The sequence below is a fragment of the Peromyscus leucopus genome, chromosome 18 (genome assembly GCF_004664715.2).
Source record: "Peromyscus leucopus breed LL Stock chromosome 18, UCI_PerLeu_2.1, whole genome shotgun sequence".
Lineage (NCBI taxonomy): Eukaryota > Metazoa > Chordata > Mammalia > Rodentia > Cricetidae > Peromyscus > Peromyscus leucopus.
Genome location: NC_051078.1, coordinates 9103359 through 9131213, shown reverse-complemented (window position 1 = coordinate 9131213; position 27855 = coordinate 9103359). Strand labels below are relative to the sequence as shown.

At 47.5% G+C, this 27855-nt stretch overlaps 1 protein-coding gene across 2 annotated transcripts in view; it reads right to left on the bottom strand.

The window, feature by feature from the left end:
• Nucleotides 1–7220: 7220 nt before the first annotated feature.
• The window catches only part of Tbc1d30 (TBC1 domain family member 30), a 49819-nt gene continuing 29184 nt past the window's right edge, over nucleotides 7221–27855 (bottom strand). For both annotated transcript variants that reach the window (XM_028869604.2, XM_037196734.1), the window contains 4 exons: nucleotides 22633–22745; nucleotides 19581–19720; nucleotides 15105–15311; nucleotides 7221–10802 (listed from right to left, as the gene is read on the bottom strand). In XM_028869604.2, coding sequence (XP_028725437.1) covers nucleotides 9976–10802; nucleotides 15105–15311; nucleotides 19581–19720; nucleotides 22633–22745 — 1287 coding nt within the window. In that variant the 3' untranslated portion in view covers nucleotides 7221–9975. The remainder of the gene's footprint in view (nucleotides 10803–15104; nucleotides 15312–19580; nucleotides 19721–22632; nucleotides 22746–27855) is intronic.

The window sequence follows — 27855 nt, the reverse complement described above, 5'->3', positions numbered from 1 at the left end:
TGAGAGACGCTGCCTCAAGGGAATAAGGTGTGGAGTGATAGGAATCTGGCTTCCCCTCACAGTCTCTATTGTACCTATTCGTATCCCCACATCTGTAAGTGCCGATACCAGACAGAGGCAGGCCGAAGCAGATGTATGGGATTCTGTACGCGGCTCTCCCCTTTTCCTGGAAAACTCTCCTCTCAAACATGAGAGGCTCCGTAACACTATAGCTGTCCTGGACATGAGCTAGGGACTCTTCCCCCCCACTTCCTGTGGCTTCTCTCACAAGGGTATAGTATTTCCACGCACACGGGGAGGCGAGGGGCATCCACAGGATTCTTGACGGAACATCATCTTTACCTTCAGTGAGAAACAGACAGTGGCCAAGCCAGTGGTGTTCAAACTCTGTCCTCCAGAACCCAAGGTCTCTACAGAACAGCTTCTGGGTTAATCCTTGGCAAGAAAGAGAAGGAATGAGGGAGGGTTTGGCCCCCGACCTCCATCAACCCAGAGGAGCTCTGATACTGCTTGGGTGGTTTAGTTTGAACTCAGGGTTCTGTTGTAAATCTGAAGTCCACCAGAAAAACACCCCAAACACACAGGGGCTTAGCACGGTGTAAAGATGGGATTTAGATTATTAAAACAGGTCACTTGACAAATGATACAGGCAGCCTGGGTAACCATTTGGGGAAATATGTTAAGATGATGCTTTACTTCACATCTTACATAAAAATGAACCTCAGATTCAAAGATACAAACATAAAAAAGAAAGCCATAAAAATAGCGAAGGAGGGGCTAGAGAGATGGCTCAGTGGTTAAGAGCACTGGCTGCTCCTCCAGAGGACCTGGGTTCAAGTCCCAGCATCCACATGGCAGCTCACAGCTGTCTGTAACTCCAGTTCCAGTAGCTGTGACACCCTCACACAGACACACACGCAGGCAACACAATCAATACACATTTTTTAAAGATGTATTTTAAAAATAGCAAAAGGAAAGAGAACTTTTTTACTAAGTAAAAGTAGAGAATGTTCCCCAAATTTCACAAGAAAGACCTAGAAACACATGGAGAAAATTGACAGATGTGAACATGAAGAAGTGTTTTAAGTCCAGATACATATTAGTAAGTTAGTGTTTTAAAATGTTGTGGTCGTTAGTCTTGGCTGCTTATGTGACTGGATTGAGGGATGCCTAGAAATTGGCAAGTTTTCTGGCTGAGTCTGGGAGAGGGTTTGCAGAGACACTTGTATGTGAGTTATTGCACTAGGAAAAGGCTCCCTTGAATACAGCTGGTACCATCCAGCAGGCTCGGAGGGGAAGGGAGAGATTCGCACCTAGGCCATCTCTGCACTTCTTCAGCAGGTGGATTTCACCTGGTACTGTTGTCTAAGGACATCAGACTCCAGACTCTTCAGCCTCTGAACAGAGATTTCTAACAGCAACTTCGCAAGAAGCTTCCAGACTTTCCACTCTAGTCTGGGGCTACAGCATCAGACCCTCTAATTCTAAAGCAGGGGTGTGGTCCAGGATAGCTGTGGATTCATCAAAAATCACAATCTCGCTTGCAATAGTATTAGCTTTCCTTGGGACTTTTTTTTTTTTTTTTTTTTTTTTTGTAACTTGATTGCAAGGTACGTTAGTGTGAATTTTTAGGTGAACAGTGTCATATCACAATATCACTCAAAATACACGCATGCACATTCTTGTACTTGTGCACATGTGCACACGCAGACTCTATGTTACGATGGTTGCATCTTCCAGTGTGTTATGTTCTGAGCGCTGGACAGTGGACTCGGCACCATCAGATGTCACAGTGCTCACAGTGACTTAGGGAGTGAAACACAGATGTTATCAATAATACTTTATCACTGCAAATGTCAGTGTGTGTACAGTTACTCAGAAGTCCAGCTTTAATTACATTTATTGTTTATGTGTTTACTTACTTAGGGTGGGGTCACATGCCACGGCACACACGTGGGAGTTAGAAGACAACTTGCCAGAGTCAGTGACGGATCCTGGGAAATCTAACTCAGGTCACGGGCTTGGCAACAGGTGCCCTAACTCACTGAGCCATCTCAGCAGCCCGTAAGACAGTGAAGTATTCCTACTTGATGATTAAGGATACTGCCGCACGTCAGCTCCACCTCCTGCACAGCATCCAGAGCTGAGAGCTGGAAAAGCCAAAGTCTGACGTTCCTGTCAATTTATTTCCATAATAAAGTAAACACTATCCCTTATCTATTTTTCAAATCCTGGAATGGCTTCTTAAAACATCTCAAAAGAGAGTGGGCCCCTGACCCTCTATAACTCCAGTTCCAAATGATCAGACACCTTCTTCTAGTCTCCTGGGAGAACCAGGTAAATAATAGTACACAGACATATATGCCGGTAAAATACTCATATACTGTTTTAATTTAATAAAAGTAATTTGGTTGGTAAAGCTGCCAATTTGAAATCTTACACTTTGTAGCTGGATGACAGCATGGATGTGCCCCTATGGCTCAGCTTGCTGTTTTTATTTGGAGTGCTGATGCAAATGTAATGTCACTATCTGAGCAGTGGTAGCGCACGCCTTTAATCCCACCAGAGGCGGGCGGACCTCTGTGAGTTCGAGGCCAGCCTGGTCTACAGAGTGAGTTCCAGGACAGCCAGGGCTACACAGTGAAACCCTGTCTCAAAAAACATTTTTTTTAAAAAAATGTAATGTCACCAAAGAAATAGCTTTGGTACAGTTAAAAGACACAACTAAATCAAGAGACCTAAAGCAGTAAAGACAGGTTAGGGATTTGTCCATTGTCAACACAGCTGGTACAGTGACTGGCGATGCCCCAGAACTTCAAAAACCAGTAAAAGGCAATTCAAGGACCATGCAAAACTCGGGCTTAACATCATCATTACATGAAACATAAAGAATTGTATGCCTGAAAGCATTAAAAGTGAACAGTATTGTGTGACTAGTCAAGACTGCTTCTCATGAGAGCCTGGTAACTAAATCGTCGCCCATCCTAACAATTCCTTAACATGGTTGATGGTAACTATGGTGACGTCATTTGCTTTTCTGAGGAAAATTGACTAAGTCAGGACCAAATGTCAAAAAGGTTTTATTATTTGTGACGTGTTGTCAAGTTGTTTATGGATGGCATCAGGAGCAAAATTCGGCCAGAACTTGATGAAAACTGGCTTACCTATTTTTCATTTTTAGTGGATCTAACCACTCGTTTCAATGAGTTGAACATCTGTCTTAATGATGAAAATGAACTTATTGATATAACCCCTCAACTCACACTAATGTTCCAACTGAAACTAAAACTACAGCAACTCCAAACTAGTGAGATCTTAGGCAACCCAACACGCAGGCTAAACACCTTCCTGTGGACGGCGAAACCTGGATAGTCTTGCTGTGTATTGGATAAAGGAATCTGAAAACAGACTTCAGGATTTCCAAGAAAATAACATTCTGGTATATTTGGGACTCCATCTTCAGTTGACATAAACATATCAGCCAGATTTCAAATGGAAAAGAAAGCCTGCCATCTGACAGTTAAATACTTGATGATGTCCCTGACAGTTAAATACTTGATGATGTTCCTTACTAGACTTTCCCAGCTTCCCAGAGACAATGATCCCTGGATTCATGATCACCCCTTCCTCATGCCATCACTTTTTGAAGCACCTATATATTCTGGAGGTTTTTTGTTGATTTTGTTATTGGTGGTAGTAGTATTTTATGTATGATGTAGGGACAGCAGCATGCCACGCTGCATTCAGTACCTCTAAGCATCCCCCCTTATTTCCAGTTTTGATGCATAGACATCTGTAGAGTTTGTCACCTACATCCTGGGTAATTCAACTTCCCTCACACCTTGGCACCTTTCGGTCCGGGTAAGATCTCATTCACATCAGTGATTCAGGCACAAGGCTTTCACGTCCTCCTGTTCCTTTGGTGTGGACAGGGTTTATTTTCACTCTTCAGGAGGTCTTCCTCGTGTGTTTCCAAGCAAGCTTGCTTCCCATGAATGCTCCCATCACTCTGCTCAGCACCCCAGGGCCCCACTCAGCTCTCTTGCTACCCTGCAGACACCATCAGAGGCACGTGAAGCTTTCTGGGGAAGCCTCCTGGCCACCCAGGAAGGTAAAATGCATGTCCCTCAAATTCCACTCCCACAAATATGCTGCTGAGGCTCCTAAATTTTGTTGAATTTGGAGAAAAATAAAAACAAACAACAAACAAACTGCTCTTGGTTGCTTTCAGTCCATCTACTATCCTCACCCATGAAAGCAGCTGGTATGGCCACAAGACACGGGCTGGGGCGGGGTGGGGGGGGGCGGAGCAGGGGGCAGAGGGGCAGGCTCAACCTTAGCATCGTCTCCCACAAGAGGGGAAGAGAAGAAAAAAGGCCAACAGAGGCTCGAGGGGCCCAAAGACAGCATGCTCCTCCTGAAGCCCCCCCCCCCCCCGTCCTCACTGCCCCACATTTTCTGTTACAAGGATAGAGGACACAAGAGCTCAGAAGAGGTTTCTGTCACCACAAACATCGTGGATTCTCCCCCACACCCCATGCACCTTTCTAATCCGTAACTGCCGTGATGTCTCTGCCACCAGGAAGTGCTTTCCCACACTAGTGACAGAGAATGTGACCCAACTCGCTAGCCCCAAGAAGGGGAACGGCAACTGATGTCACGAAAGGTATTGGCACGAAGTGGCGCACGTCTGATGCAGAGCTTAGCTGACTGGGAAAGAACCTGCCCTGTTCCTCAGCTCCACTCTTCTCCAACACGCCTGCCTTCTCGGGGGCACAAGACAGCTGTGGGCAGCACTTTTTAGGCCCTTTCCCTCCCAAGTTCAAATCCAGTAGGACCAAGGGAGTCTGTTTCCCTGTAAGTTCATAAGAAGAGCCCAGGAGTGGCGGGGTGTCTCTGCCTGTGTAGGGGCTGACGGTCAGTCACAGTCGCCAGGGTGAAGAAGATGCTGAGTCCATCTCAGCAGAAATAGAGACAGAGGGAGATGGGGGCCAGCTCACCAGGCTAACCCAGGCCTTTGTTACCAAAGGCAGGCAATAAATTCTAGCCAGCGAAGACAGGGTGTGGTCACAACCGCCAACGTGAACCTGACATGGTCACCATACACATACGGAAACTGACGGCGCCCAGTGACTGGCCCTCCGTCTCAGGAGGAAGTGGCATTGATTAGTGACCCCACCAATAATGTACGTGACAAGACTCCAGGAGTGAGCGGGTGCCCCTCAGGCAAACTGGAGCGAGGAGGTGGGCCCCTAGGATCTATGAACATGGAGGAGCAAAAACTGTTGAGGAGCTGAGACCTAGGGCAGGGGGCTTCACGTTCTCCTTGAACGGTGTGGTTCGGATAGTAAATGTTTCCCAGCAGCCTGTGTGTTAAAGGCTTGGTCTCCACCCTGGTGCTATCTGAGAAGAGGTGGAAACGTTCAAAGCGGCCTAGTAGGAGGTCTCCAGGTCATTGAGGTGTGCCCTTGAAGGGGCTGTAGACGTCTATCTTTTTTTTTTTTCTTTTGATTTCTGGACATGAGGTGAGTGATTTTGCTCTCACCATTACCACCATCTTGCCACAAAGGCCAATCAACCATCAACAGAAGGTTTGGAAGCATGAGCCAAGACAAAGCTTCTCTTCTTGGACTATTTCAGGTATTTGTCACAATTTAACACAAGACTAACTAACGCGCCTGCTTGTCGGGCAGGTAGCAAACGACACTACCAGGCCACAGTGTCCGGCAGTCCAGAGTCTGCGATGTACCAGGCAGGTGTCAGTCAATGGTCAGGAACCTAACTGCCTTGCGTCATCACCTGGGAGAGTGAGTGATCCCAGGCTTCCCAGCATTCCCAGAGGGACCCAGGAGCTTGCACACACGGGATGACGCCAGAACAATGCCCGACCCACAGAAGCCAGACAAATGGTCAATGGGACTGTTCCGAGGGTGCTAGGTCAAGAATGACAAAGGGGACCAATAATGAGCAAACGGTCTAGAGAATCAATTATTCGTGGTCCGGACCATGCTAACGCTTTTGCTTTCTCATCCTCCAGAAAATCAGAGTAACAGGAAGATGGGCCGGTTAACTGTTTTAATTTTCCAAAGATCACCCTGGCAGCGATATGATAGGGCATGGGTGGAGCATGCAGCACCACGCCCCCCACACACACCCCCACACACACATACATACATACACACCTGTTCACCTACAAACTAGGAAGAGGGAACTTCCTCACTAGACACCAACCTGCCAGCAGCTTGACCTTTGACCTCCTCCTCCAACTTCAAAACCATGAGAGGAGAACGTCTGTTGTTGAGGCCCCTCAGTTTGTGGTCTCTCGTTGTGGCGGCGGGGTCAAGACCCTCGGTATCCTGAGCAAGGCCTGGTTAGGTTCCTGACCGTTGACTGACACCTGCCTGGTAGATCGCAGACTCTGGACTGTCCGACACTGTGGCCTGGTAGTGTCGTTTGCTACCTGCGTCTGCCAGCCCCCCGTCCATTCCCCAGCACAGTGAGCACAGGCCACCTTTACCGGGGAGCCACCATCCAGGAACACCTCCCATCCACAGCTGTAAAGCAACGGCTCCGTGACTACAGACTTTGCCGACCAGAATCAGCCCTGGTGACCTGAGTTCAATCCCTGGAAACAGTGTGAAACATGCACGCACGCACACGCACGCTCACAGTTACTGAAAGATCTATGCCCAAACATGAACGAAACCTTGTATTTTCCTAAAGTCTCTAAAACACGCCACTTTTCCAATTAGGAAAAAATGATGTCTCTGAAATGCTGCCAAAGAAAGCGGTTTGGAAATTACAGAAGAGTTTATGCGGAGAGGTGGTAACAGCTGGACTCTGGATGCTAGTTCTCAATTCACTCGGACTTCTTGAAAGACCAAGGGGTAGATTCGTATTAGTGTTCTCTTTTGACTAGCCAGAGTAAAATGGTTAGGTCTAATAGTCGATTTACATGTACACCATATACACGTATTCTCTCTCGCTCCCTGCTGTCTTCCGTCTGCCCACTTCTCAGGACCTGCTCTTCTGCTCCGTTCTGGGCAAGTGACAGCGAACTCTGTGACCCAGTGATGAGAATGGGGAGGAAACGGAGCCGATTCCCTGATTCCTGTGACCGGGTGGGATGTAGGAGAGAAAGCGGTGAGGGATGACCGGGAGAGAGGAACGCCACGGCCCTGTGTCCCCGCGCACTGGGGTAGAAAACCACACGACGACAATGACGGCTACAACAGTGAGAAACTTTATGCATATATCTCTGTCATCAGTAACAGTTTATCAGAACGAGACGAGAGAGAGAGAAAAGGAGAACATCGTTCCAAACAGTTACAGCCATGGGTCGACATTACAAACTAGGTGTAGATCTAGTTAGTGGCTCTGAGAGAGGACTGAGGTGCAGTGTTGACTCCCCAAAAAAAGTGCTCAGAGAATACAGGCAGACGTGGAGACAAACTCCTACGGTTAAGTTCTCCCGGTGTTTGCATACGGTGCCCGAAACGCGGGGAAGACGGCCGGTGCGCACAGGCCTTGGTGCATGCTGTGTGGGAGAGGCCGTGATGGCGGCAGAGCTCTTGTCCTAAGAGGCAAGGCTGAGAAGTCGGCCGGTTCACATTGTGATTACTTGTGGTATACGGTGCATGCACGGTCTTGGTACAGAGAGCTTTAACGGGAATCTGCTGGGTTTTCTAAATTGACGTGGTCATTTTTTGCTGCAAAGAAGACCATTTTCCTTTCAACTGTTCAATGGATACGCACCCCGTACCCTGTGCCGTCTCTTTCGCCTCTTTCTCCAGACATAAGGGAGAGCGGATACTGATAGAATGGCTGGTAGGCAGTCCCACCTGATTACCCACCTCCCCCCCCCCCCCCCGCTCCACACACCCAGACTCTCAGGGAGCCAGGGAGCTTGGTAGAGAGTGAACACTTTACTATTCAAGTCACACACGGCAGACAGACAGACAGACGGGGGAGGGCGGGAAAGGGGAGTTGGGGTTGCTTAATTGGGATCACCAAGAGAAAAGTTGAAGAGACAAACAGCTTGTTATCTGAAGTTTAGTGAATAAAAGGAATCCTTTTCTTGTGCTTAGCTTTGGAAACAGTGGGTCCCATCACCTGGGGGTGCTATGCAAAGAAAGCCCAATCCCCCCACACACACACATCCTTCCCCAGGCCTAGGAAGAACATGGCTGCCTGTTGAGAAGGCGCCTGCTAACTTCAGATAGAACTTCAAGGCCCAAACTGTGACAACTTATCAGCGATTCATTGTATTTTCAGGTTCCTTTGGAGCAAAAATACCATGTAGGGGATGCAATGTGTCATTCCTGTAGAGGTTTTTTCCTTCAAAAAAAGCCCACACAATTACACGATCTTATTTTTAAAAAAAAATGAGTAACTCTCATTGTAAAAAGCCCCCTCTGAAACCAGCTCTGGCTTCAGAATTAGCAAACCGACTTGCTGAAATGAATGCTTCAACGCTATTATTCCTGCAAGAACTGCCAAAGTCTTCCCGAGACCGAGGGAAAGGTGTCAGTCACTCTTTTCCACTAATGACGGTGGAGACGGAGTGGGCCGCTCTTCGTCCAGCCACAGGAGCGGTGCCTGAAGCATTTTGAAAAGGAACTCCGTTTTCATGAGGAGGAGGTTTCGCAGCTCGTTCTGTAAACACCGTTCCAGGACTCTATAGAAAGAGCCTTAGAGTCAGGAGGCTGTGTACTGAATGGCTTCCCCGCCTTGGCTCAGACAAGCTCTGTGGCCAGGGGACGTGGACAAAGAACAGTGAGCCAGCTTATCGTACTAGAAGACACCCAGTGAGGTCCTAGGAGACTCTGGGTTATTTACCTTGAGTCACCGAAGTGCCACTCCCTGTGTGTGGCACAGAGTTCCCGACTGCATAGTGGAGACAAGAGGTACTACCTCTGACCTGCTAGGACCCGGACAGGAGTGAAATGAGAGAGAGGAACTTGAGAGAAAAGAGCTGAGACCTTCTCCAGAGAAAGGCAGTGTTCAAGTAACAAAGCATTCCAACCCCAAAAGCCCAAAATTCAAGTAACAAGAGTCCCGGGTGCTGCGTTCCGGCTACTGGCAAGGCGTTGTGCGTCTGCAGTGGAGAGAGCTGGTAGGTATAGGAACCACATCCGTCTGGAGGACGCACACAGAGCTCACTGAGTCCTTGAGAGAAGAAAACGAGCATCAGGAAGGGCTGGAATCAGCAGGCAGTTCAGGTGCATAGCCCACGGGGTGTCTCTCTGCGTGTGCTCTTGGAATTGGTTATTGACTTCAACTGATGGAACGGTTTTCTTTTCACAGGTACAAGTAGAAAGGTAAAGAAAGGCTATCTTGATTTTTCGGCTATGCTTCGGCGTAAGAATAAAAAACAGTTTGAAGACAGGTGGTAAAGGACACACACACACACACACACACACACACACACACACACACACACTCATCATACACACACAAATTCCCTGCCCTCTCCAACAGAGCAAAAAGAGGAACATCGGGACATTGTGTTTTTTTGCAACTAAGAAACTTACTTTCTACCCGTTCTAGCAAGCTGGTGTGTTCGTTCATGCTTTGAGTATTTGTGATGTCCAGAGGACAGGAAGGCCAGGGGAATATGATACTGTTTCAGGGATTCCAAAGAGGCCCCGAGAAGGCCAGAAGAGGGCTTCACAGTCTACAAGTTGTCTTTTCTAAAGAGCTCACAAGGAAAATTGGGGGAACTCCACACTTGAGAAGCACACGATTTATTCAGTCACGGGAATCCACTTCACCGGCTACCTGGTGGGTAGGCAAGGTCCCCAGCCTGGTTCCCACCATGAAACTTCCGATTCCCAATGGGATGGGCTGTTGGTGCTGGGCTCCAAACCTCTCCATTCATTTTTCACTGGACAAAGCAAACAGGAAGGGCAGGCAGGCTAACACCACCGTGCCACGTGAGTCCAGACACTGAGCCGCCGCCGCCGCAGGAAGGCATCACCGCTTCTTCGTGCTGCTGCTGCTGCTGCTCCCAATGCCCGACTTGCTGAAGCTCCGGCTTATCTGGGGGAAGTGCATGGTGGGGGTTCTTTCCGTCGGGCCATACAACCCCAAATTCCGGGCCGTGGCTGACTTTCGGAGCGGCTTCACACTAGGGAAGGGACTGAAGATGGTGGGTTTGGAGCTGCCGCCCGGGGGAGGTTTGCTGGTCGCCTGGTTTTCTCCAGGGCCACAGGCGGACTCCGGGGCGTGCCGCTGGCAGGGGAGGTGCGCCTTGGGCTCCGTTTCGACAGGGGCATCCCTCTGGTTCAGTTCCAAGGCTTCTAGTTTCACCTGCACCGCGGCCACATCCACAACGTCAGCGTCCCCAAATACTGGCTCCGGAGACTGCCCTTCGATTGTCCTCGGGGTGCCGCCGCCGCCGTCACAGCCGCCGCCCTCGCCATGAGCTGCAGCTGCTGCAGCCGCCGGCCCCGCCGCACAAGGGGAAGGGAATTCCTCAGCCGCCCCCAGGCTGCCCGCCCTACAGCCTTCGCCCTGCTCTTCTATCAGCCCTACGGTGTCCCCACAGCCCGGATGACTCTTGGCCCTCGGCATGCTCTTCTTGTGGACTCTGATGTGCGTCCGCCACGGAGAGTTGAGTTTTGTCTTGAGGTCTTCGTAGGGGACGGGCGACATTTTGCCTCCTGCGTGGCCGGGGAGGTGGATGACTGCGTTCTTGGCTGCTCTGTTTGTCGCCTTCATCTTTTTCCCTAGGAGGAGGTGATTTATCACCGGGGAATTGTTTACCTGAGATGGAAGGATGCTGGTGACTGGTCCTTTGTCTGAAAGAAAAGGTGGGGAGACCATGTGAAACACGCGCCCCCGCGCAAAGACGCGTCTACCTTCATGGCAATCTCACATAGCTCTCCCCAGAATCTTCTTTCTCCCCATGGACTTCCCAGGTGCTGGCAGAGCCATGTGACTGACGACAGTGGAAACTGAATCAAACCCTAGCCTGTGATGCCCAATTCCTCCTCTTCAGAGAAGAGAGCACCGGAGGCTGGGGATATGTTACGGTTTGGATGGGGTATAGTCTCCCCAAAACTCCTGTATGAAGGGCTTGGTCCACAGCTGGTAGATTCCATCACTGACTGCATCATCATGATTTTGACCTAACTGATGGTCACTGTCCCTCAAAGAATGTTCAGTTGCATCAATTACTTGGTGGTGGTTGAAACTGTAGAAGTGGGTTACCAGGGGCATGCTGTTGAAGGGTGTTTCCTAACTTTCTAATTTTTCTCCTGATTTCCCCAAGAAAACAGGGGCTCTCAGGTCTGAAAGACCTTGACTTCCTATCCTCCTTACCCTAGGAACCTGATACCTCCTCTCTACCTTAGAAATCTGGTACCTCAGGCCCTCCCTACCCTGGGAATCTGGTACCTCATATGGTGATATTTTATTTGTGCTGAAATGTGATTTTATTTGTATGTTAATAAAGTTGCCTGGAGATCAGAGCTAAGAGCAAGCCATTTGGCTGAAGTCGGATGGTGGTGGTGGCACACGCCCTTAATCCGATCACATGGCAGGCAGAATCTCTGTGTGTTCAAGGACACAGCCAAGCGGTGACGGAACCTTTAATCTGAGTACGAACCATAGAGACCTGGAGGTCTGTATAGACAGGCAGTGACAAGGAAGTCATGTGGTTGGGTTTAGAACCAATGAGAAGGCAGAACAGAAAGGCAATAAAAAGACAGGACACGGGAAGAAGGTCTCTCTCTCAAGGGAAGGACAGCAGTGAGTGTTAAGATAAGGTGGTCTTAGCTCTTGGCTACTGCTCCATCTCTGGGCTTTTTAACTCTGTATTTGGCTCTGTGTTTCTTACTTAATAAGACCGTTTATAATTACATCTACAACCTCAAGGACTATCCATATTACCACCTTCCATTCTCAGAAGCTGAGGTCTTTCGCTGTGAGTTAAGATCGCCTGCGTGGCCCCTCCCATCTTCTGCCATCTCCTCCAAAACCTCCACATCCAGCCCCCCACCCACCCACCCCCTCACCCACCCACCCAGGAGCTGAAGCACCGCCAGCCAGCGAACTTGCTGAAACACACCCTGAACTTCAGCCAATCTAAACGACTTTACGGGCCCCCTAAAATTGGGGAGCCGATGCTCTGTAACTTTGCCTCTGAGCAGCGAGCTCTCCCCGGATTTAAGGAGACCCACTGGTGTGGTATTGTACTCCCCCAAATATTGTGCATGCTAATAAGCTTATGTGGGATCAGAGACAGAGCAGCCACAATATTAAACATAAAGGATAGGCAGTGGTAGCACACGCCTTTAATCCTAGCATTCCAGAGGCAGAAATCCATGTGTTCAAGGATACAGCCAGGCATGGTGACTCATCGTGCCTTTAATCCCAGAAAACAAGCCTTTAATCCCAGGAAGTGGTAGCAGAAAGGTATATAAGGCGTGAGGACCAGAAACTAGAAGCGTTTGGCCTGGTTAAGCATTCAGGCTTCTAGCAGCACAGTTCAACTGAGACTCAGAGTTCTCCAGTCTGAGGACACAGGACCAGCTGAGAAGTTGGCCAGGTGAGATAGCTGTGGCTTGTTCTGCTGCTCTGATCTACCAGCATTGACCCCAATAACTGGCCTCGGGTTTGATTTTATTAATAAGAACTTTAAAGATTCATGCTACACACTGGAATCGCGATCTATAGCGGGGACCAGGGAACTTTCTAGTCTGTAAATCTTTTAACCACTGTGGCATAAAAGCAGCCTTGAACAGTGTGTCAATAAACGGGTTCACCATGCCCTCAAAGACAAAGGATCATGCCCTATCTCTCACCCTGGCCTGACCACCCACAACTGCTGTAAACCCAGGACACGTGTTAACTCTTCCTTAAAGATTTAAGGTCAAAGCAAGGAAATGTTTGGGTCAGTGTTGCTGTTGTGAGTTCTTTCCTGGTTGCTTGCTTGCTTTTTTTTTTTCTTCAGTAGAAGTAGAGCCAATTTGTTGATAAAGGAGAAAGGCTTTCTAGAAGACAGAAGCTGGCTAGCAGAAAAAGGAAGTGAGTGGGAGCCTCCTGAAGCCTGGGTTCCGAACTGGCCTCCCTGCCTCCCTTTATCACTCTTGAGTGTGGACTGTGCATGCGTGTGTTTATGCGCATTTACAGGTCTGTGGGCACATTCCAGTCTCAGAAAGCAGCATCCTCCAGAACCTGCCACTGCTCTGTTCTGGACTGCGGCTGCAATCTGGCTGGCAGAGTCAGAGCCCCACGAGAAGACTCTGAGAGCTCATGGCCCGAAGTTGTGGAGATGAAGCCTGGGCTGCATCTTGAGTCCACACGACGCTGGCGATCTCAGCTATGAGACCTCTGCCGTAGGGAGCTGCATATAGGGAGCAGAGTAACCAGCGCGCGATGTGTATGAGAAGTTGCAGAGGAAATGAGCCAGCTATCTAAGCCTTTGATGTCCCAGTCATCAGAGACAGAGCTGCAGGATTTGGTGTTTCCTCTGCTGGTTTTTAGTTTTGTTTTGGTCCAATCTTTTCGCACCATGTCCCCCCATCCTCTCCTTTAGAATGACAATGTATGCTCATGTTTGCTTTCTTGATGATTCAAAGTGGAGTTAGAGCCTTCAAGATTTCCCTATTGCTCCTGAGGGTGAATTCAGTTTTTGTCCAAAGTGATCAGTCACATTGCTCAGAAGCCACGTGCCAAATTTATGTCTTTGTGAACTCTGGATAGGGCAACATGTTCATTAGGAACAGGAGACCCACTCCCGAATCAGCATATATGATTAAACAGCAAGGCCGATTGTTTGATATGATTTGGGAGATTATAAAAGACAAAAAGAAGCTCGACAATCCTTGGAAAAGAGCATTTCAACCGAATGGCATGACAGACGGCTGTTCTCCTCTGCTCACCGCCGAGACCCTGGGAGCCAGCCTATCGGTGAGACACGAGTTTTCATTTTCCCCTCTCCCATCTTCCACGATCAGAATATCTGCTGAATTACTACCTGGTTTAATTTGCAAGTGAGCAGATGACCAAATTCCATTTTCAAATGTTTAAGTTTCCTATGGCTTATCTGTTTTCCTGTGCACAGAGTCACATGGGCAGAGGCAGAGGCGGACCACTGCACACGCATGCAGGTCAGAGGACAGCTTCTGGAGTCTTTCTCTGTCATGCCCAGGGACTGAACTCAGGCCATCCGCGACCTGTGCAAAAGCACCTCAAACCTGTGTGTCACCCCACTGGCCCACGAGTTTGAACTTCTAAGATTTCTCAAGTCCGGGGGCTGGAGAGATGGCTCGGAGGTTAAGAGCACTGCTTGTTCTTCCAAAGGTCCTGAGTTCAATTCCCAGCAACCACATGGTGGCTCACAACCATCTGTAGTGAGATCTGGTGCCCTCTTCTGGCCTGCAGGGGTGTGTGCAGACAGAACACTGTATACATAATAAATAGATCTTTAAAAAAAAAAAAAAAAAAAGATTTCTCAAGTCCAAGGATTGCACAGCTCAGCACCATTTTCATCATTTGTACATCCCTCTTGACAAACACACATAGTAAAGGGGATATAATACCATCCACAGCCTGCTCCTTGGGGCCTAAAAAGAACCCAAGGTCCTTTTCTTCTTTAGACCCTGATAAAAATAAAGTTGAGAACATGAGATTCTAAATAATGCTACTCTCTGGGACCAGCTGGCTTATGGCTAGGGGGCGTGATGGCTCATCTTCATCACCAACTGGACTTGGGGTCACCTGGGAGACACACTCCCAGGCATGTCTGTGAAGGTGTCCAGAGAGGTTCCCTGAGGAGAAGACCCACCCTGAAGGTGACCTTGGGCTGGGGTCTTGGACTGAATAAAAGGGGGAGGAAGAAGAAAGTCAACCGAGTGTCAGCACACATCTCTCTCTGCTCTGCGCCTCTGGGTGCAATGTGACGGCTGCTCTCACGCCTGCCGCCCCAGCTACAGCCACCCTCGCCACCTCGCTTTCCACTCCACGACGGACAGACGGTGAGCCGTCCCAAAAAGTCATCCCTTGCTTTACTCTTGCCGAGTCATCTGCCACAGCTATGAGAATTCTGGGGCCATCCTAGGGTCACACTGCCCACGCCGATGAAGGCATCCCATTACCTGCCCGTATGTACACCTGATGGACCTGCTGCTGCTGCTTCTTCTTAATTCGCGAGTACTGCCGCTTCAGGGCGTTGATGTCCGTGGTCATCCGCTCCATCATCATACTGTTGAACGCCGCGTGGTATTCGCTCCGACAGGAGTTGATGGCTCCCGGGCTCAGCTCCGCAATGTTGTTGGACCTCAGGCTCTGTTCCTCACTCACTTCTGCACCACAGGGAAGGAACACAGGGTCAGCGGAGCGGAACCCGAGCCCATGGGAGCAGATCACCCCACATCCGGTATAGTGCCTTAGCCTCCGAGAAATCCTAAGCCAGGAAACTGCCCTCTAGAATCCACCCAGTGCTTGCTTTGATTTGCTCCAGCCCCTCCCTAATGAGTCTTCCGGTCTGAAACGGGCTCCGAGGAGCATTGATTTTGTGGCCGCTTTCTCCATGATGTAGACATAAGATCAGCTATCTCCAGGTAAAAAATCGATGCCACTTTCTAAAAATCCCTCAGAAAAATACAGTATCAAGATGTCCTGTGATAATCACTGTATGGACGTCCTCACGTCTGCATAAGAATGTAAAAGGGATTAACCATTCATAGGCTTTACTATGACATTTTTAAAAAACATCTTTTATAAATGTATGAGACGTTGGAGCACTGTGCCAGAAGCAAATCCTTTTGCACCTTTAACAAGCACGTTCTGATCATCTGTCATGGATGTTATGTTTGATAGAGTTTCTGAACCTGTGATATCTACAACTAGAACTTTCCCTACATTAAAATCAAGATTGCACCAAAAAAAAAGAGACCATTTGCTCTGGTGAGCATGCGCACTCACAGGCTCCCTCGGTGACCAGAGAGAAAACCAGACTTCTGTAAAGCAATATATAAAAGTGAGTCTGGGAACCAATGGAAGAAAGACAGATATTCCAGCTGTGCTAATAACTGCTGAGACTGTCTCCAGCGAAAATCTGGGCATCTTGTGAATTGACTTCATTTGTAATAGAAAAGAAAATTAAAATAATGGATAAGCTGAACAAAACCACTAGAAAGCACGATTTATGAGAAACTGATGGCCACTCTGGTCTGTAAATGCACAGAAAGAAAAACTGACCATAGGCTAAGACCAGAGATTCAAAACCTTTAGCCCTGGGGGATGGCTTAGTGGTTAGGAGCGCTTGCTGAATGATTATAAGACCGGAGTTCAGATCTCAGAACACATGTATGTAGCTCAGACACACAAACATCTGTAACTCCAGCTCCAAGGGATCCAACAACCCTCTTCTGGACTCTGCATGTACACAGGTATCCACACATATATGTATGTATACAGGCACTCAGACACACACATATGTACACAGGCACTCAAGCAGATACATACACACACATGAATAAAATAAAACTTTAAAAACAAAAAAGACCAATAAAAAGTTATATATCAAAGTAATGATAAATTTTTTTTAAAAAACTTTACCATTAATAATTGACTCCATGTCTAAAAACCAAAAACCTGAAATTCAGACAAGAAAGGGTGCAGAAGGCATTACAGAAATCAAGAGGAACCTTACTGGGCTCAGATTTCCAACGGTTGTTTTAAAAGATGAGAGAAGAGTACACATCGTGGACATACCCACACAGCAGCGCGAACCCACCCTTCTTCCCCCCAGTGAAACTTGTTTTACATTTTATAAACTTTATTATTAAAATAAAAAAAACTTGCAAAGAAACAAAAACCATCATATGCCAAAATTAGCCGGACCCGAAGTCTATACAACTCAACGAATTTCTATACGTGAGCCCCAGTCTTCAAGTAGGTGAGGAGTCCAAATGAAGCTGGGCGTGCATCTCGGCTGGCACAGTGCTTGCCTGGTGTGCACAGAGCGTCAGGGTCAGCCCTCAGCACCATATAAACCCGGCATGGTGGTACATGCCTGTAATCTTAGCACCTGGAACGGGGAGGTATGCCCAGCATATAGGAGGCTGTGGTGGTCTGAATGAGAATGTTGATACCATAGGCTCATTATGTTTGAATAATTAGTGTGAATCTAATGAGGCTTATCAATAAAAACCCGGAGTCAGATATCAGGGTGAAAGCTGAAAGATCAGAGAAGCAGAGTTGTAGCAGAGTATTATTGTAAGGTGTGTTACTTCTGTTTATGCTGCATTTGTTGAACTCTGTGAAACTGTGTTACTGTGCCTGTCTAAAACACCCGATGGTCTAATAAAGATCAGAACAGCCAATAGCGAGGCAGGAGAAAGGGTAGGTGGGGCTGGCAGGCAGAGAGAATAAATAGAAGGAGAAATCTGGGAGAAAAAAAAAAAGATCTGGCAGCCAGAGGAGGACTCCAGGGGCCAGCCACTCAGCTACACAGCAAGCGATGGAGTTAAAAGTAAGATTTACAGAAGTAAGAGAAAGGGAAAATCCCAGAGACAAAAGGTAGATGGGATAAGTTAAGAAAAGCTGGCTAGAAACTAAGCCAAGCTAAGACCGGGCATTCATAATTAAGAATAAGCCTCCGTGTATGAATTTATTAGGGAGCTGGGTGGCAGGCCCCCCAAAATAGTAAAATACTAACAACACAGAACAGCAGTCACGAGAGATTTCTTACCTCTATGAATCCTCATCCTAAATGGGGCCTGAGATCCTGTCTCTACCCACCTTATATTCCTGTCTCTGCCTCCCTAGTGCTGGGATTAAAGGTGTGCACCACCACTGCCCACCTCTATTTCACTTTTAGACTGGTTCAGTTTTGTGGAGCCCAGGGTGGCCTTGAACTTCTCATCTTCCTGCTTCCTCTTCCCAAGTGCTGGAATTAAAGGTGTGTGCCTGGCCTCTAAGGTTAACTAGTGGCTAGCTCCGCCCTCTGATCTCCAGGCAAGCTTTGTCAGAACACAAACAAAATATCATACAGCAGTCTCCAGCTGGTGGAACTGTTTCAGAAGGATTAGGAGGTGTGGCCTTGTTGGAGAAGGTGTGTCACCAGTGACAGGCTTTGAGGTTTCAGGACTCACCATTCTCCACGTGCTTTCTCTGCCTTGTGGTTGTCTCATGACATGAGCTCTTAGTTACTCCTCCCACCCCAAGCCTGCCTGCCTGACGCCATGCTCCCTGCCGTGATGGTCATGGACTCAACGCTTTTGGTCATGGACTCAACGCTCTGAAACTGTAAACCCCAAATAAACTCTTTCTTCTATGTGTTGCCTTGGTCATGGTGTCTTCTCACAGAAATAGAAAAGTAACAAAGACCAAGACTGTCTCAAACAATCTCAAAAGGAGTCCAGGCTGGGTAAAATAGTCAAACTACCACAACCAAAAGGCAATATGAGCAGCCACCATTATCAGCTTCTGAATGAATGAATGGATGAATGAATGAATGAATGAATGAATGAAGAATGAATGAATGACAAGACAGTCCAATAGTCTCAAGAGTAAAGTTGGCAGGTGGCAAAGATAATGCAGAGGGACTTGTGTGTCATTGCTGTCCGCTTTGGATAAGAGAATCGGCCTCTTAATTAGAAGAGGTAGACTACATTTTCTAAGACAGAACTGCCACCCCAGGCGGAAAATGACCCGTGGGGAAAGCTATGGGCTGCTTCCAAAGGCTCATCAGACTGCCCTGCCCGTCCCACAGGAAGTCATTTCTGTGAGGAAAATAAAGCGTGGCCGTTGATTCAGAGCACCACATTTAAGAGAGACAATACCAAATCATAGCACGTGTAGGGTGGATTCATAGAACACCAAAAGGTACGGACCGAGTGCTATCTTATGAGAAACGGCCTCTTTAAGAGGGCTGGCACCCCAGCTCTGTGGTAGAGCCCTTACTTCCCTAGCATGTGGGAGGTCTTGGGTTCAGTTCCCAGCACTAAAGACAGAGGAGGTGGGAGAGAAAGGAAGGAAAGAGACAGACAGGCAGGCAGGCAGGCAGGCACTCCAAACATGGGCCTTTAGGAGACGTGAGAGGTTTAGGAGACGTGAGAGGTTTGGGAGACGTGAGAGCCGTCCTCAAGGGCTGGAGAGATGTGAGGTAGCGAAGGAGGCAAACTCCCTCTGTGAAGGAAGAACTGTTCAGAGCGGTAGGAAGCCACAGCTAAGGGGAGAAGCTAGTCGTGGCTTGTGAAATGATGAGTTTCTTGTCATCGAGAAACTAAAATACTCAGTCCTAATGCAGAAGAGAGCCAGTCTGCAGGGAACTGAATTCAACCCCAGGAGGATGCACCAAGAATACGCTGTGCACCAGGTAAAGCTGAACCTGGACAAGCGGAAGCGAGAGTTGCCCTAAAGGAAATGAAAGAGGTCCTGTGTGGGCAACATGAGATACAGACGGGCCCTGCCAAAAGATAAACCCACTGAGAAAATATATTTATAAAGACCACGAATGGTGGCAGTCAGTCAGAACCCCTCGGGCATCTCCATGCATAGTCATAGCGCCCTTGTTTGAGTGAACCAACACTCTACCATGATACGAAGGAAGGGCCCCGCTTTACCTTTAATCTGCTTCTGGTACTTCTGCAGTTCAGGTGCCAGGAGCCCACTGAAAGGTCCAAGACATCCCACGGCACTAGCAATGGCGTCCTCATCATCCGGGTCATTCTCTTCATCACTACCTCTGGCCTTCCCATGTCGCCTTGGAAACATGAAGGAAGCAAAGGAAATAGAGAAAATATCGATTTTTTTTAAGGAATAAGATTGAAAGGCCGTGTGTGTGTGTGTGTGTGTGTGTGTGTGTGTGTGTGTGTGTGTGTGATTTGTAAGTTTCCCCTTTGTCCCTGCCAATTTTTTTCCTGGGTCTTGCCCCACCTAATTGCTATTGGTCAACTCAGTTACCAGTTCCTTTTATAATCTCTAATTATCTATGTATAGATAAATAGGCATAACTGTAGAGTTTATATAAATCTGAGAATATACATATATCCCTCTGTACCTTGCTTTTAATCACATAAAATAATTTAATATTCATATGGAGCTTCCTTGACCTTTTTCACAGCTGTATGTATATCCATGCCATGTTAATACGCCAGGCTGCTAAGGATGCCCACCTGAGTGGTTCCCAGTATTACACTATTATAAAAATCATAATGTGTTTCGCATATGCAAAAATAAATCTGTGGGGGAAATTCACAGATAGAATTGCTGACGAAAAGGATACACACATCAGTATTTGGGACAAATACTACCACATTGTCACAAAGTCTGAATAACCACTAATAAATACTGTGTAAAAGTGTCTGTCTTCACCAGTGATCTTTTCCCGTGGTGGATATCGCATGCTATAATACCAACCTACCAGGCAAGATATGCCCAAACATGGCATGACTGATATAGGTGTACTCAACTGCTTTCTCATTGGATGTGAAACCTGCTCTGCAGGCAGAAATTTGTGCCTGGTCCTGTGCACGTGGTCAAGCGTAAGGCTAGGGAGGTCACGGGCCCTGCGGGGTAGGGGGTGGTGGGAGCTGACCTCTGCTGTTTTGTTAAATGGTCACATGGTCAAACTGCTTTCTAAATATTCATACGTGTGCCCATAGATATGTGCTGCTCTCAACCACGGTCAGGGAAGTTTCTCCTTGCTGTGGACAGCAATCAATGCAGAGGCCCTGTACCTGTTCTAAGTGCTGGGGGCCGGTGACTGCTGAGTGCTCAGACCTAAATGGGACCTTCGAGTCAGCTCCTCTCCGAGACCATTGGGGAAGATGGGGAGGAGAGAATATCAGAGGTGGGGGGTGGGGAGGGGTGTTGTGAAACGCTGTCCTCTGGACAGGCCGTGGCCGCTGCGTCCCCAAACTCACAGCAGGCGTGGCTGCCTGCTGGAGACGTGCATGAGGACAAGCCAGGCACAATTCCAGCAGAGGTGGGGGAAGTCCTCATGAAGTCCCCACCCCTTGCTGAGGAGTGAGTGGCAGTTAATGGCCGCGGAGGAACGGGAGAGTCATTTCTCGTTGGACATGCGACCACTGATAAGTTGCCATTGTTCAGAGGCTTGGCCCCACCCCCGCGTGCATAGGGGCAACACTAATTCAACTCGGGGGTGGGGAGTGGGGGGGGGAGGTCCCTGAAAAAGAGAGGTCATTAATTGGGAGGGGACTTTTGGGGGGCCCAAGGGGAGTTGGTGGGGGGAGGGAGAAGTGGGTGGCTATGGTTAAAATACACCATATACACGTATGAAATTCTCACGGAGTAAATAAAAACGCGTTTTTAAAAAAAGCTATCAGGGGGTAAATATTTAACCTGATTCCAACACTGCACGTGTATTATACATGTATTGAACACAAAATAGAACTCCATTTTTATTTTATTTTTTATTTTTTATTTTTTATTTTTTTTTGGTTTTTCGAGACAGGGTTTCTCTGTGTAGCTTTGCGCCTTTCCTGGAACTCACTCTGTAGCCCAGGCTGGCCTCGAACTCACAGAGATCCGCCTGCCTCTGCCTCCCGAGTGCTGGGATTAAAGGCGTGCGCCACCACCGCCCAGCTGGAACTCCATTTTTAAAAACAAGTTTTCACAGCCTTCCCAACAGAGGGTATTATCGAGCGAGCGACTGAATTTGCCCTGTTCTGACAGGTGAGGACAGGCCAACGAATACACTAGAATCCCTTGTTTTAAGCTGGATTTCTCTTAGAGCTGGTGGCGTTGCCCTATGGGCTCATCTCCATCCTTTGACCAATATGGTGACCATCTTTTATTAATTTTTTTTTAAAATCCATGTATTAGAGATACTCGTCTCTATTTTGTAGAACTTGGAAATGTTTTTCCAAAAATGTTTTTCAGTCTGGTTATGGAGAGCCTGTTCGCTTTTGGTCTAGGTCATGTAGGAAATTATTTTAATGTACTTAAATCTAATTTTTTCCCCTCCATTTCTGAAATGGCTAGTCAAGTAGTACTTTCCCTCCATTCCAAAGAAGGAGGGGAATTCTTCCACTTTTTCTTCTGCTAAGTGTTTTCCTTTCTATCTCTCCTTTTGGCCACTGAACATTTTCATCCACGTGGGATTAATTCATTCAGATATGTGGTGTAAGGGGGGGAGGAGGCTTTCCTGACTGTGTGTCACTGGGTCATGCCCACTGGTTTTCTCTGCCAAGTCTTCATATTCTAGATTGTGTGTGTGTGTGTGTGTGTGTGTGTGTGTGTGTGTGTGTGTGTGTGTGTGAGAGAGAGAGAGAGAGGGGGGGGGAGAGGGAGAGAGAGAGTGTGTGTGTCTTTCTGGCTTTTTATAAAGAGTATTCTAAATCAGGCCATGCGTCGATTGGTATACCAGTTTCACACTGTTTTAATTACTGAGACTGTAAGTATTTCACAGCTTTAAATAAGTTGTAGGTTTGTTACATTTCCCTTCAGCTCATGTCCCAACTTGTTTGGAAAGCACTTTGGAGAGCTCTCTTGAATCTAAGTCTATAAACCTTTGGGAGAGAGTCATTCAGATTTTAAGTACCAAGTTAGTTTGCATATATATTTGAGGGCCTAATGAATATCAACTTACAATAACAAATCAAGATATTAAGTCTTCCATCATGTAAACAAGGGAAAAAAAAACCCACTTACCCGGGAACTGAAGCGGGTTTGATTGTGGCCGGGAATGGTGTAATGTTGTAGGTATACTTTTCCCTCAGCTCTGCCAACTGTGGGAAAGGGAACGGAGCCATCGAGTAAACAGTCTGAAAAACAAAAGTGAAAATACCAGGTCTTTCTGAAACGGTGACCTAACAACCCTCGTCAGTCCTGTGTTAAAGGCGTGAATGTCCCAACGGGGTCCAGGCCAGACAGACAGATTGCTCCTCGTGGGACACCTGGGAGAGACTTCTATTTTGGAGAAAGACAGAATTGTAAAGCAGAGATGGGATGTAGCTCTGGCAACAGAGTGCTTGCCTAGTCTGTCTGAGGCCCTGAGTTCGATCCCCAGCACCACATACACATAGCACGGTGGTACGGGCCTGTGATCCCAACACCTGGGAGGGAGAGACAAGAAGATCGGGTCATCCTTAGCTCAGTAGTGCATTTGAGGCCAGACTAGGCTATATGAGAGCCTATCGGAACAAAATAAAATGAAGCCAGAATATTGCAGATTGGGTATTATCAGCTCTAAGCCTTGATGCAAAGTGCTCCAAAATCTGAGACATTCAGAGCATCAACATCATGTCTAAAAAAAAAAAAAAATCCACATCTGACCTCTGTGGGTCACAGACAAAATCAGGGATATACTCAACATATGGTATAATACTACCTTCAGATACAAGTATGAGGATCGTATGACATACACATAAATTTTATGTTTAGGCCTGTGCTCCATACCCAAGATTCCTCACTGCAAATGTGCAAACATCCCCCAAATCTGAGTTATTTCCAGCCCAAGCACTTCAGATAAAGGACATTCAACCAGTACTGATAAACACCAGTGGATGTCTCTACAAGGCAGCCCGCTGCACACAGCCGAGAACTCCGAATGAGGAGCACAGATGGAGAAATCCGGGCATCTAACATCTGAGAATGCATTAGCTCCTGTGACATCTGTACCAAAGAACCCACATATGCCCTAAGGCCTGGCTTGTTTCAAGTGTTTTGATAATGTCCGAGGGCATTCAGATCAGCTTTCTGAATAAAATTAAATTTGAGGATGACCTTGTGATTGACAGCAAGCTTTCCCCAAAGACACCACCTTTTCAAAAGCCCATGAGTGAGCTCTAAGTGAAAATCGCTAGCTGTTATTGTTAAAGGGAAAAGAAAAGACAACGGCAAGTTAACAAGCACAGGCCGTAAAAAAAAAAATACATATATATATATATATATATATATATATATATATATATATATATATAAATCAAAGCAAGGGAGCCGGGTGTGGTCGCTCACACTTCAATCCCAGCACTCGAGAGGCAGAGGCAGAGGGATCTCTGTGAGTTTGAGGTCATCTAGTCTACACAGCAAGTTCAAGACAGCCAGGGCTACACAAAGAAACCCTGTCTCAAAAAAGTGGGGAGGGGCAGACCAGATTCTTACACCAGCATTTCAAACCCGCGTATCTTCCCATCAGCACGGAGAAAAGGGTTCTGCTGACTCTCTTCCTCCGAAGTTTTCACCGCTTCACACGCACTCAATCAACCCCTCGGTTTCCACTCACCAGCAAATGCACGTTCATAACACTCGCATTTCTTCACAGAAGCCCATCAGATGTCCTGATGAGGAGCTAGGAAGACGACTTAGCAGTTAAGAGCACCTGCTGCTCCTGAGGGGACTGAGTCTCAGTTCCCAGCACCCATGTGGCAGCGCTCAACAGCCTGTGATTCCAGGTCCCGGGGGGAATCGACACCATCTTTTGTCCTTCGTGGACCCCAGGCATGCACACCGTGAACATACATTCAAATAAGTGAAACACTCACCAATATAAAATAAAAATAAATCTTTTTAAACTGTACATGCTGGTGATCCTTTGCTAGGAAAATGTTTTTAAGTGATTCGTTTTTTGGGTGGGTTTGGTTTTTTTCATTTTAGCAAGGCTTTTCCTCTGGGGCTGAGATGCCGCACAGGTGGGAATGAGATGTAATTGGCTCACTTTGTAGTCTGGTGATGTCACTGTGAGAATTCGCTGCAATTTGGATACACCTATCCTTCTGACTGTCCCCAAACTTCATGCCATCCACCGATATACTTTATATACCAATTCAAGATCCCAAACAAGTGGTGGATAAAATCCCTTCTCTTTGTGCAAAGCTGTACAGCCTACGGGGAACACCAACATTGTTTTTAAGCTGTCGGCTCACATACACTACATGCTTGATTATCCGCAAGGCTGAGACGCCGCGGTATAAATTTAGCAACAAAACACAACTCTTCCCACACCCTCAGAAGAAACAGAAGGCTCCTCATGGCTCCCATTAGCATGAAGTGTGAGATGACATCAGTCCTCAGCCTCTGGGCTTCCTTGCCCCCTCTGAAAAATGCAGGGTGTTGAAACTCAGGATAACAATTCCCTCCAGCAGGGGGCAGGTAGTTAAAAGTCAGGGAGAAGGGCACGGGTATGCATGTGAGTGTGGACGCTTAGATTCTTAACCTGGGTCGTGGTTTTTGTTTTGATAACAAAAATTTATTTTTATTATTATTATTATTATTAAGAAATTTTCTATTCATTTTACATGCCAACCACAGATTCCCCCCCTCCTCCCTCTACCCTCCACCCAACCTTCCTCCCCAGCCCACCACCCCCACCTCCTCCAAATCAAGGTCTCCCGTGGGGAGTCAGCAGAGCCTGGTACATTCTGGCAGGTCTGAGCCCCTCACCCCTGCACCAAGGCTGTGCAAGGTGTCCCACCTTAGGGCATCCGGCTCCAAAAAGCCGGCTCGTGCACCAGGGACGGGTCCCGATTCAAGACAGGGCTTCTCTGTGTGGCCTTGGCTGTCCTGGAACTTGCTCTGGGTGGTGTTTGTGTGGAGTTGGTGACACAATGCTTGGTGTCACTCTGTGTGTCTACGTGCTCCATATAATTGCACTAATAGTGAACTCTCACGTTTGAGCTCACAAAGACAGCCGACAGCTAGCTCACAACCAGTGCAGAATTCCCAGCGCTCTGCTCCGTGCAGCCTTTTGAAGGTATGCGGGCTTGTGCAAGCCTATTCTTGGCACCCTAACGTTGGACCCAAGAAGTCCCTCCTCTTAGATGCCAGTCAGGAAGAATGGAGTCAACGATGTCTGACCACCACACGCACCAAACATCACCCCAAAACTGAGCCGAGAATCACCTGACCCTGACATTCATGAACATTTTTGCCTTAACAACCGAGAAACTTGATTTAAGCAGTTAAGAAATTCACATCAGCCGGGCGGTGGTGGCGCACACCTTTAATCCCAGCACTGGGGAGGCAAAGCCAGGCAAATCTCTGTGAGTTCGAGGCCAGCCTGGTCTACAGAGCGAGATCCAGGACAGGCACCAAAACAACAGAGAAACCCTGTCTCAAAAACAAAAACAAAAACAAAAAAAAGAAAGAAAGAAAAGAAAAGAAAAAAAGAGAGAAAGAAAGAAATTCACATCGTTTATATTTTGTTTTTTAAAAAATTAACCCCCACAAAGAAATGTGATTACCTTCCCTAGGAATTTCAAAATTGCTAAGAATTCATCCAGATGTCTCACTCATAACAAAAACTGGGGCACCAGCTGAAGAGTTGCTCATGTTTTACTGTAGCCAGTTACATAACGGGGAATTGGAGTCCCCTAATCCAGGCTTGGGAAGGACATTTATAAGGGAGGAATGAGCAGTGGCCGCCTGGTCCCATCCCCCATCACACACACACACACATACACACACACACACACACACATACACACACACACACACACACACACACACACACACACACACACCGGTCTCATCCCATCCTGCCAGAGTCAGATGGCTGGGCTCCAACCAAATGTCATCAGAGGCCCTCAGGTGAAAACACCTGACCTAAAAGAGAAGGCGCTCTGCCGGGCTCACGGTTCCCTCACTCCCTCCTTCTCTTCTGTTTGTTCGGGGTTAGTGCCCCGAAGCAGCCACCGGTGCCCCCGGAACAAGCTCAGCCACCACAATCCTCCTTCACACGGACACACTTATGTACAGGTGAAGGTCTCACATGCCTGAAGGCACATTTGTCCCACAAGCGTGAGCGCCCCTGCTACATCAATCACCCACAGCACTTGAGACGTGGAAAGCTCTAGGCAATCAACTCACAGATTGGAGATTCACAAGAGATTCCAAGTAAGACTTCTTACTAAGTCTCTTGGAGTCCACGTGCAGTACAGTAATAGAATCTTAGCGTCCAAAAGGAATTTAGACATAATTCAGCTCAACGCCCCTCTCCATCCCACAGGAACCCCTTCTGGAGCATCACCAACAGATGGCCTCAAAGGCATTGCCTCAACACTTGCAGTTATGGGCATGCACCGCTATGTACGGCGGATGGCTTCCATTTTTGACAGAGCTAATTAATCAAACATTGTCCTTCTATTGAACAAGCATCAACATCCTTGACATTTCCAATCCATCGCTCATGGGGAAAATGTGAACAGTGTGGGTCCAGGGGCAGATCCGGCTTCACTCGTGGGACGGCTGCCTCCAGATTATAGTCTGTTGTTCCCAAACACCTACAACCCTTCTAATAATTCCCCCTACATCATCCTCAAGGAATTTAGCAGAGATACTGTCCAAAATCTACTGTGATCCAGACACAGGACATCATTAGTGTCCCTCAATCTCCCTGTCTAAATCTATCAATTAAAGAAAATCAGAAGGGCCAGTAAGAGGACTCTGGTGGTACCACTAAGCCTGATGACCTGAGTTCAATTCCCAGGACTCACGCAGCAGAAGGAGAGAACTTGCTCTGGGAAGTTCTCCTCTGACCTCCACATGTGTGCTGTAGCATGGATATACCAGCAAGCAAACACACACACACACACACACACACACACACACACACACACACAAATACATAATAAATTTTTTAAAATATACAGGTGAACACACACACAAATACATAATTTTTTTTAAATATACAGGTGACTGATGTAAAATTTGTGGAAGGTGATGCGATCTATGCAGGAAGCCGAGTGTGTTCGTTTGTGTGTGGTAATTAGAAGGGACTCGGGAAGGCCCACATGGGAGAATCCCAGCATTCTCTTCGGCTCAAAAATAAAAACCTTGCATTCAGTTCACATATTTCACATGGAGCCGTTTCAAGTTTGCTGACAAATTTATGGTCCGCCATAGCTGGACCAGGCGCTGATTTTTTTTTTTTAAAGG